At 44.2% G+C, this 11,910-nt stretch overlaps 1 protein-coding gene across 2 annotated transcripts in view; it reads right to left on the reverse strand.

Moving 5' to 3' along the window:
- evlb (Enah/Vasp-like b) overlaps positions 1-8,446 on the reverse strand; it is a 47,854-nt gene extending 39,408 nt beyond the window's left edge. For both annotated transcript variants that reach the window (XM_059357018.1, XM_059357017.1), the window contains exon 1: positions 7,821-8,446. In XM_059357018.1, the coding sequence (XP_059213001.1) occupies positions 7,821-7,915 (95 nt within the window). In that variant the 5' untranslated portion in view covers positions 7,916-8,446. The remainder of the gene's footprint in view (positions 1-7,820) is intronic.
- Positions 8,447-11,910: the final 3,464 nt, after the last annotated feature.

Consider the following 11,910-nt stretch of genomic DNA (forward strand, 5'->3'; position numbering starts at 1 on the left):
TGATTTCTTTGATTATTTTTGATGCTGCACACCTCTATGTGATGTAAAGTGATTTAAAAGCATGCTAATCAAACAGCCTGAGTGTGCGTGTGTGTGTATGTACTTAAGTGCATTTAGCTTGTGTGTATTTGAATGCATGCCGGAGAGCCTGCAGAGAAGACGCCACACGCACAGGACGCCACATGAACACGCAACACACATACACTCTTAAACTCTCCTGCCGACTGCTGAGACCACGCAAGAGCACGCTAATCTGTTGGCATGACAACTGGAGTGGAATATTCGCTTGGCCTAGAAAATATGGCTGTGAAGAAAAAAGATGAATGAGCAGCGAGATATGAATAAAAAAAACAGCAACATAAGCCTTCAGACGGTCGCATCGTTAATTACAGACCCCACTGTCTTTGCAGCAATATGACACAATGACTTGTCTAATCCTCTCATCATCACAAGTGTCTGCAGCTGTGAAATAGCCTGAGTGTATGCATGTATATGAGTGTGTGGATGACAATGTATGTAATGCTATGGAATATTTTAGGCGTTCTAACCATTGTGCCGTCGCCTTGAAGGCAGACACTACAGAGTCTGCAGACCGTAAAGGATATTTATAACTCCTTGCTGTGTCTACTGTACATGTTGCCTTGCTTTCGGGGTTTTGCTGTTCTCTTTTCAAACCGCTAATAAAGCCTTAAACATCTCGGAGGTCAGCTGGGACGGCCAAAAGGAAGAGAGCCACGTTCTGGTGCCATAAAACAGGTTCGAATTTATGGTTTAATTCCAGCTGAGAGCCTGCAAAGAGAGTGCAAGGATGAGGTTTCTTTTACTGGTGCTCTGCATGATCGCATAAAGCATTTAAGAGTTTCCTCAACCTCAAGTGCTAATGCTGAGGCTCTGAAAAAAGCAGCGCAGCAGCGGGATATCTTGTTGGGGGAAGGCAGAATGAGGAGGTTTAATGTGAGATCAGGTACTCTCAACTTTTAAGACTGGCCAATAAATGCATGCGTTATCAAGTGCGATGGAGAAGATAATCTTGCTTTAACATTAAGATTGGGTTTAGGTGGAGTGTTAGTGGATTGAAGCAGAGTGTTTTAAATTCTGATGATGGTTTCGAGCCTCATATACAAATAAAAGCTCGTAAAGGGCTGTTGGCACGTCAGCATATTGGCTGGTCTAATGGAGCTGGCAGGCTCCCTTTAGATGGTCTTAACTCTTATCGTCTTGTTCCTTTCTAACTTATCAGTGAGAGAAGACACCAAGCAGAACAACTGGAATTAAAGAGAGGACTGTCTGACCCCACTTGGCTTATATCAGACAGACAGAAGAGAGTGGAAAATAACTGAGGGACTCAGCGGCAGAGGATTTAGACTTCGGATGGTCCTTTATGTCTCTGCAAAGACGGCCAAATCCTCTGACATAACAGACGCATCGGCAGAGACAACACATGGTCAATAGATCCCTGATGAGTTGACTGCAGCCCTATACAAACAAGTTAATCTGCTGTGAACTCTGAGCAACCCAGCACACCGCTGAGTTTTGATGAGGTGCATGCAGATGAGATTTATAACTTGCAGGTGCATGAAGATCACCTTAGAAGAACAATTCCATGATTTATGCTGGACAAAACCTATTCTTCGCTGAGAGTTACATGAGATGGTCGATATTACTCACCTATTTGTCAGTTAAATATGAAGCTACAGCCAGATCTTATCTTAGATCTTAGCTTAGCATAAAGAAAGTAGAGCAAGCAGCTAGCCAGCAGTTCTTAAGCTTAAGATATAACCATGGGCTGATTGTGAGACAACAGACCCCAGGGCACAAACATGCAAAAGGACCCACCACCTCTCATATGTACATATAGTAAGAGCAAGACACACAGGATCTATAGCTGTTTAGTCTGACTGGTCTCCCCTCAAAAATGACAATAAAAGACGTTTGTACAGGCAGCAAAATACTACTCACATCTATGATTTAGACTGTCCTCCGTTAAATGGCGGATGTCACACTCGGGGAGGTGGATGGGTCGGACAATCGGTGGACTTTATCCCACAAGAACGGGGTTGTTGTCATGGATAAAATCAATAGTAAAGGGCTTTTTATAACTTATATTTTTTATGTAATTTCCATTGCTCTCGTAACTACTAACCTACTTTTTGTTGTCTTTTATAAGAACTACCCAGGAAGGGTTTTGCTCTAAATTCACAGAAACTGCTGCTTTTTTTTATATGACCGAGAACTGTACGTGTATGTATAGTATAGTATAGTATAGTATAGTATAGTATGTATGTATGTATGTATGTATGGTGGTATTGCAGATATTGTTGGTTTAGCCCCTTGTTGTTGTTGTTTGTGTCTCATTGTAGTCACTTTGTACATTTTTGGTCTTTTTGTAGTGATTTCTTGTCTGTGTATTTTCCCCTTTTTTTAATCATTTTGCATCTCCTTGTTGCCATTTTGTGTCTCTTTGTAGCAAACTTGTGATTCTTTGAAGCTGTTTTGCATCTTTTTGTAGTTGCTTTGTTTCATTTTGGTCAGTATGTTTCTTCGAGTGACATTTTGTAGGTGGTGGTCAGGGGGTCCCTGACATTTGGGCCTCATGAGCCTGTGCCCTGTAGGCCTGTTCAGTCATCAACCCATGGATAAAAATGTTAATTAGTGAGCTTCCGAGGCGCTGTTAGATTTTTCACCTTTGCATGGTGCCAGGCTGGCTGCTCCTGCTTCAGTTTTATGCTAGGCTAAGCTATAAGCTAACTGTCTCCTGGCTCTAGTTTCATATTTAACAGTCACATACAAGAGTGATATCAATCTTCATGTCTTATTCTCAGCAAGAAAGCAAATAAGTAGAGTTTCAGAAAACATTAAGTTAATTTTATAACGTCTCATGTGTGGCATTAAAGGCTTCAAATCCAGCAAGGAGCCAGACATTCCTGTCTCGTTTGTTGTTCGTGGGAATCTTGATCTCCGCTTAATGAGCATGTGCTGGAATGTTTAATACAGAGTCTAACGCCTCGAGCCGTCCTAGTCTACCTCCAGCTGAAGCCATGTGCTACTGTAAACATATTAAAGGAATCAAACTTTGAGTGTGTGCATGCATGTAGGGAGGTCAATCATCCATCCAGTGAAACCAGGCATGATCCGACGGTTTTGGAGAGATGCTTAGACCCCATGCTGAGAGGACAAACGAGAAAAAGTATAGAAGAACGAGGGACAGGGAGATAAATTAAAGAGCGAAAAGGAAGAACAAGGGAGAAGGGAACGACAAAATGAGACAGAAGCGGGAAGATAAATCGAGAAGGCAGAGAGATACGGGAGATAGGGAGCAAAGCAGGGAGCAAAGCAGGGAGCGGGGGTGGCTTTAAAAAATGCATGCGTCTCCATTTGGCAGAGGGGAAAAAAATTCCCAGCAGAGAGAAGACTGTAGGTGAGCACATAGCTGGAGCATTAACACTCAGATTGTCTAAAAGGAAACAAGTCCTGGAAGAAAAGCAGGAGGAAGGTGAGGGTGAAGGAGAGGAGAGGAGAGGAGAGGAGAGGAGAGGAGGAAGCTGTGGAGAGGAGAGGAGAGGAGAGAAGAGAAGAGAAGAGAAGAGAAGAGAAGAGAAGAGAAGAGAAGAGAAGAGAAGAGAAGAGAAGAGAAGAGAAGAGAAGAGAAGAGAAGATAGGAGAGGAGAGGAGAGGAGAGGAGAGGAGAGGAGAGGAGAGGAGAGGAGAGAGGAGAGGAGGAAGCTGTGGAGAGGAGAGGAGAGGAGACGAGAGGAGAGGAGAGGAGAGGAGAGGAGGAAGCTGTGGAGATGCCCTGAGGCTGCTCTCTCTCCCCCATGATGCCATTTAACTGCTGCTACTTACAGCAAAGTCCCTCACACAAACACACATGTATGCACACAAACCGCAGACATGTTTACATGTGATCCATTTTACAGCTGAGAGTTTGCTGAAGGCCATTAGGTTAAGTGCTCTCCATTGCAGACTACAGTAGGACCTGATTGTCTGCACCACACACACTCACAGGCAGCTGTAATTGGCCGACTCGTCCTCTTGTGAAACACACACAGTGTCACGGCAGACACGTGGTTCCTATTTGTGCCACAAATCATCAGTCAGCAGATTCAATGACCCAGAATATTTCCCAAATTTCCATCAGGGCTTTCTTATGTTTGACATGCACGTGCGGTGGACTCCGTCTCTAATCTGTCAGGCTACAGTGCACTGAGGGACTAATACAGACATTTAGTCTCCTCTGGGAAGCCTGTAAAACAGAGAGCACTTCCATCATCCCAAGACATAATCCTCAAGCAATAATGTACATTACAGCAGCTCTTGGATTTCAGTAAAAGGATTTCAAGGTGAAGAAAAGTGAGTGGGCTAAAGAAGAGAAACAGAAGTAGCAAAATTCAAATAAATGCTGATTTAAGCAAACATTTAGAACTTCAGGATAAAAACAACAATCTTATCATCACCTTTTGGAAGTCATATAAAAAAATCTTTCTCCTCCCGTTGTTGAACACAGGGTATGTGGAGTTAAGGTCATGTAAAGTGACCTGTAACATTATCGGTGGTGGGAATCTGATCTTTGTGAACTCACCCTCTGACTGACACAAGAACTTTTAACTAAATGACAAAAATCGTACGTCACATGGTAATGTGTTGTTGGTCAGTGTTTTCCAAAGCTATTGTAAATGGCTGCTTCAAAAATGAGTCATGACTGTTTTCTGATCTGCCGCTGCTATTATAAAGGTTATTCAGTTAAGGAGGATTGAGGATAAAAATATGTTCTCCAGCGCTGTATTTGTTAGGATTAGGTTAAGGGACTATAATCATTGACACAGATCTCATAGCTCTCAACTCAAAAACACACTTCAGCAAGGAGCAACCAATTAAAACTGGTTAAGATAAGGTCCAGGGCCAGATTAAGGTTGATGGGTCAGCTCAGTTGCAAGCTAAAAATGTTGTTACTGTATGTTTCTGCAAACCACATGTAAGTTAATCTGCAACATTGGTTTTGTTTAGTGATGGAGCAATGTAATACAGTCACAAAGGTGGTCGATGACGTCTATACCTGTCAAGCTACCAAAACGCTTCCACTGTTGCTTGAAAAGCAAAGAAGTCATAATTCACATGGCCACATGACGTCCATGTTGGTTACGTAACAAAGTTCCTTTTAATATTTGAACACAACCAAAAAATAAATAAATGGCATTAGCTACCTGGTGTAATGCTGGCTTTTCTAGTCAAACCAGCAAAAAACATCGGTTATCTACTGTTAATGTGCACTGAAGATCCAGCTAGAGAAGACAGGTTTATATATATATATATATATATATATATATATGTGTGTGTGTGTATCTCTAATGCTAACACAGTATTTTTTCAGTTTTTCTGGTTAAAATTAGCTGAAAACAAGAGGAGATATGTCTTTTGAGACTCATTTTCCTTTTTCTATTTAACACAATATGTAAGTAAGACGTGATGCCAACAAAAACAGCCACATATATCAGTTCGGCCATCAAAAACTGAAATTATGAAATTATTCAATAAATATCACTGAACTGGATACTGAAAAAAGAAAACACAGATCTGAGCAGGTTGGGTTTCTGCTTGGACCTTGAAGACGCACTGAAGCAGAAAATCTCTCTCTGTTTGTGTGTGAGCATTTCTGAGCATACATGTACCGTACATGTCTGTACGCTCCCATGGATTGGCCCTCGCTGGTTGTCATGGTTATCTGGCTATACTGTGCCTACATTGGTCACCATGGAGCCCAGGCTGGAGCTAATATCTCAGCATCCCTTGCAAAGGTTTTTCAAAGGCGTGTGCCACACCAACACCCCACCAAAAATCATCATCAAACATTATTTTCTTTTTTACCCCCTCTACAATCACACTGACTCCTCCTTTCTCTTTTAATTTCACCTCCATCCATCTGACTGTTTCCCTCTCACATTTACAGTCTCTCTTGCTTTTGCTTAGCTTTGCTGTTCTCACCATCCCCCCTCTCTGGTCCTGGTCTCTTATTTTCCCTCCCTCTCATCTCATTTCCCTCCTCTCCCTCTCCCTCTCTCTCTTCCCCTTTAGATTTCTCATTTTTATATCTCTTCCATCTCACTGAGCTCTAATGAGCTCACCTGGCTATTAATACAGTTACTGATGCTGCTTCTGTGTAGTTAATTCATGTTTAAAGTGTGAACTAACTTCCATAGCCAAAAAAAACCTGACTAGTGATTAATCTGCTCAGAAATAGACACAACAGTCTGTTTATTTATGTACTTTCAGTTAAATCTCTCTATCTGCTTTTCTAAAATGAGTATCCATTGCATAAAATCTGATTTGTGAAACATTAATATTGCTTAAGGGCCTGGATTGGTTTTATATCTCTTTAATCTCCGCAAATGCACGCTGGGTTTGTGTGTGTTTGTGTGTGTTTGTTGGAGTGCCTCCCTCATCCTGGGTAGAAGAGGAGAGGTGTGAGGCGCAGCCGGAAATGTGTGAGACTGTAGTGTTTTTTCATTAAGGCTGCAGTCTACACAGACACAACAAACGCTGATATTTGCTGACATTTCCTGATGTTTGCTGATGTGGACATTTCACAGAAGGTCACTGAAGTGAGAAGGCAGATCGAATCTGTTAAACTGCTTATTGGGCTTTAAACACTTTTGAATAACACCTTCAGGCCTGAGAGTGAACACTGTCCTGGGGGTCAAACAGCAGCTTGACGTGCACATGTGATAAAAAGAGACTGATCCAGTATAACTGGATAGGATAAATGAAGTGGGCACAGACTTTCTTTCCCTTTCTTTCTCCTGGTTCCATCCAGCTGTAAACGCCTTCAGACTCCTGTGGAGCAACCAGGGAGCTTGGCCAGGCCTTGATAGTGACACGCTGTAGCCCCATAAAGCTGCTCCAGCCTGAAGCACCGGGGAAACCAAAAGCTGCTTAGCGGGGCAAAACTCTGACTGAGTCCCTTAAAGCTGCACTAATCAGAGCTGTTAGAGGAGGCATCGTCCAACGTATCCGACACAAAGATTACAAGGACATCTTGAAAAACATGCATGCAAAGATGGACGGATGGAGATGTACGCAAGGACAGATGGCTACCAAGAACGTGTGCTTCACTGAAGTGTAAAGACAAATATTTTCTCATGTGGATGTCACACAGCATCAGGTCTGACATCTCGCATGCCTGAATGCAACAGCTCCATCCGCCACAATTACATCTCAACTAGACAAAGAGCAGGGAAGCTGTTGCATATCTGAGCATGCGCGTTAGAGCGCAACCATGACGGCAGGCGTCAGCCGTAGATGCAACAAGCCACCCTGGGCACTTTCAGCATTTGATTGGAAAGGAAGAAAAAAGGAAGAGAGAGAGAGAGAGAGGCGTAAATGCAGAGAACAAAAGAGCCACAGTGGCGGCAAACAAGAGGGCTACAGCGGCTACAGGGGCCTGGATGGCAAATATAACACAACTGCGGCACTGTCACCCCCTCTGTCCAAACTTGGCAAGCTCCTCCACAGGCCATCAATGCCCTCTGCTTCTCCCAGGAGCCTGACACTTTTCTGCACAGCTAGCTAACACATTAGCATGCAGCCCCATCCCCCTGCAAGGGCAACCGGCCGCTCACAGCAGCACTCATCATACACAGAAACGCTTCATATGCAGCAGCAGCTGGGGATGTGTTGGAAAAGACAATGCTCTAGCTACATTATGGGTGGATCCAAAAGGCACATGGTACTGACAAAAGCAAATAGAGACAGTAGACATGGGTGTCTCCACTATTCATTAAGTGATGGCTCCATCATAAACACCTTTCCCACCCTTGGAAGCCTACCTGACTTTGAACTCAGTGAGCTGAGGCTGTGCCCCCGGTTCAGCACAGTAGATCTGGGGGAAGTAAAACCGGTGTGACTGAAGGTTGATGTCCATGGTGTCCACACACAGCAGACACACAGGTCAGCCCTATTTCGTGATGACAAAAAAGGAGGGAAAAAAGTCTGTATTTGTTGCTTTATCCTTCCGTCTGTCCGAAATTTCGTTGCTGACACTTTCGCTAAAGGTCAGAGTTCGGCGCCAGCATCCCCAGACACCTTCTCCCCAAGTGGTCGCAGGGCTACAGAGCGCTACCGCCAAGAAGGCATCCCCCTCTTCTTCTTCTCCTCCGTGTACAGCACATTCAATCACCTCTGCTGCCCGGCACCAAACAGGCACACTAACCTATTTCCCCACTAGCAGCCACTGTACACTCAGCAGCTGTAGAACAAAGATGACTCCAGGAAAATGATGCTGCCTCCAGAAGACACAAAAAAATTAATCCTGGTTTATGGTCATCAATTCATCCTCTGGCAGGTAGAGAAGCACAATTAGGAAGAAATGAAGGTACTATGGGGGAAAGAGAGGCTTAAAAAGGAGAGAGCAGCCCTCAGCCACATACAGAGAGACTGAATGGGAGATGAGAGTCCTTTGCTTTTTACGCTTCAGAAACAGAGGAGGGGGGAAAGAGAGAGAGAGAGATGGAGATAGAGAGAGATTCCCGGTGCTGTGAGGCGTTGCCCTCGCACTGCCTCTCCTCACTGTCTCATTGGATTACCTCCTCCCTCTCTACCCCCCTCCTCCCCCTCCCTCCTCCATCCTCCTCCCTCCATCCCTCCCATCCTCCCCTCCCAGCTGTGACAAGAACGATGGGCCGCCAGCCCCGGAGGCTGCTGGTCCTGCTGCCCCTCCTTCTCCCCCCCCCTCCTCCCTTCCTCCTCTCACCCCCCTCCATCCCTCTCCTCTCTCCTCTCCCTGCTGCCGGATTGGCCGAGGCGAGGATACGTAAGCCCGCATGTAGGGGAGGAGGGGGCTAGGAGGAGCAACAGATTTTAATTCATCTGATGGCTCCCGTCTTTTCTCATATATGATTTGAGGTGGCATGCCGGGCTTGGGTGGAGCTCTGTATGGCTCACACACACACACACACACACACACACACACACACACACATACACACACACACACAGGCCTGTACTCACACTGATCTGACAGCTTTGGATGTTCACTAACAGGAAGCAATACACGTGGAGAAGAGCAATGCATTCCTTTGTTGGAACTTGTGGCTCAAATGGCTATGTACAATTCATTTAAAGCTGTAAAACTTAAATAATTTTCAAAAAGAGGCTGAAGACCCAGCTCTTTACTGATCACCTACACACATAATCAACACACAGCACACACACAAAAAAAAACCTGCACTTGCGTCCCAAAAACACTTATGTCCTAACACGACTCAACGTGATATATATGCCACTTATTCTTGCTTATTCTTGTGTTGTTTCTTGACTTCATCCTTGCTTATGTTGTATGATCTCTCAAATGTACGTCGCTTGACATTGTAGATTGTAGATTGTAGAAATAGTGCCTCAGTAGAACAAGGGTCAATGAAAGTGGAACAGTGAAACATACAGTAAGCAACCAAATTTGAGCGTGCAATGCCCTCATTTGCCCCTTTTATATTCCCCCACTCGGTCCATCCAGATGCTTTTAGATTATATGTTATATACAGTAAGTGGTGTGTGGCCATTATACTAATCTTCTGGGTTGATGCCACATCACAGAAGCCTGTCGGTAACCAATAAATCCCTCCCATATTTACTGTACATCCTCTGACATCCAAGTATCCCACCCATGGGCTCTTTCTAGTACAGCTCACATCACCCACATCTGTCCTGCTGTGTTTTGCCAGCAGGCAATTTTCATTGATTGGACTGGCCATAGAACTGTTGGATGGCATGGTTTGCTCTGTGATCGGTGTGGACGGGGAATGGACATTGCAGTTTGACAACAGTTCAGTACTGTTTACTCGCCTGTTGACAATGGTGTTTGGCCACAATTCTTTGTGCCAATAAAATGTCATTCTTGTCTTTTTTCTTTTAATATCCATGTGATATTAGATCACATATTTGCCAGACCCTGGAAAAGGAACATTGACTTCAAGCTAGATGCAAATGTCTGCTTGCAATAAGTTGCATCATGTAGCTTTTGCACACAATTGAGGCATCACTACAGCTCCACAGCAATTAAAGCACAGCCTTAAACAGGTACTCCAGAGATTTAGTACTGCATTTCCACAAAGTTGAGCAGCTTGCAAGAGACAGATTTAAAATAGACAAAAACTAAAGCTGTGATATGCTGACTGGTGAGGGCCAAGCGGCAACCTGCGGGGCTGTAAAATGAAGTGAAGTGCCTAGAGCTGCAGTTCCTGGAATGGCCACTTGAGGCTTGCTGAAATCCTAATAGACTCCCATCATGCAAATCCAGTAGTTCTATACCAGGTCCCGTAGGAAGAGTACTGGGGCTTTGAAGTCGATCTGACATCGTGGCCAAATGGTGGGAATACTTCAAGGTCCATCATGTGCCATTGGACCCATAAGCTCCACTTTAGTCACATACCCGCAATGAGGCGGGTCTCCCTCGCCGAAACGCACCTAATTTGAATGTGAGCTGCCCCTAGTGGCTATTTGACCCAACATTTTTTGTTTTTCTCCCCTGAAAAAACCTGTTTGCTGTTTGGATAGAGCGCTAAGTGGGATGTGACGTAGTACTCGACGCCACAACAACACGCTCCATTTTTAAAAGCCGGCGAAGTAGTGACTAGTCACAACAATAATTGGTCCATAATCATTGCCGCCATGTGAATGAACACAGCGAAAAGAAACACAGCAAGTTCTGCTCCTTCCATCTCAGAGTCTCCTTCCTTATTGTTTATGTATGGTGCGTCTCCCGTGTTAAATCCGTTGCGTATGTGACGTCACAAAGTTATTAGGCGACAATTGAAAACCATATGTCACCTCAGGAGTCTCATAAATCCCTCTGGGGCCTTTTCTTGTAATGTAGGCACGCCGAGTGAGCGGCCATTTGAGAGGGCGTGGCCTGAAGCTTTCCCAGCGGCCACTTTTTACCCAAATGGAAACGCGCTTATAGACATACATTGTGACAGATTCTTCTGTAAATCATTATAACTTCACAAATTATAACCCCCTGAGAAGTGAATGACTTCACTGTCAGAGTGTGATCCATTCAGTCCAAGAAGATTCGTACAAATAATACATTTTATTCCCATCCAAGTTAACAGAGGGCTAAAGCGACAGAAATCTCTCATGCTCTTGCAGCTATGGGCCCCACAGTGCAGAAGATCCAAGAAGCGCCAGGTAATTTTATACATTCTGTATCCAGTTCTCTTTATACATCTATAGAGTCTGAGTTCTCTAGTGTGCCCTCTAGTGGAATCCTCTAGTAACACTCATTGTACGTGGGCAAGTATGTAAACACAGCGGGCTGTTTACACCAACACATGGCTAAAAATCAAGTATTTCTCAGACTCCAGCCTTACAGGGACATCACTGAAACAAACTAAAATGCACAGTAGACAAATGGATTTTTTTTCCTCCCACGGGCAGCATTTTCAAGCCTTCTGTAAAATAAGACCAAAAAGCTGAACGACACTGAATCACTTGTTAAAAAGGTTGTATTCTTGCCATGTGAGTATATCGTTGAGTTTCAGCTGAATTTATAAGCTACACGAACTTCCACAGGCCAGTGTGTCCACACAAGCCGGTTAAATCAATAAATGACATTCTTTCCAAATTAAACTTCAGCACGCCATGGGCAGCATCCCTTTCTCTTAAACTCTTGCTATGACTTTACTGATTGAGGGCACTGACACTGGAACAGACTGAGGCAACATTTCTGTTAGAGCATAAATCGTTTCACTCGGCGAAAAGGCAGTGACTGAACAGTAAGTCCTGTTCAAATCATTGATCCTTCTCTCTCGCTCTCTGTTCAAGAAGGGAAGGACCCTCATAGCTCACCAGGTAGGCTGTGTACCCAGCGGCCCTTTGTTTCATGTCTTGCCCTCAGTCTCTCCAGCCTTTCCCTCCCGTCTC

The sequence above is a fragment of the Centropristis striata genome, chromosome 18, assembly GCF_030273125.1.
Source record: "Centropristis striata isolate RG_2023a ecotype Rhode Island chromosome 18, C.striata_1.0, whole genome shotgun sequence".
NCBI classification, from domain to species: domain Eukaryota; kingdom Metazoa; phylum Chordata; class Actinopteri; order Perciformes; family Serranidae; genus Centropristis; species Centropristis striata.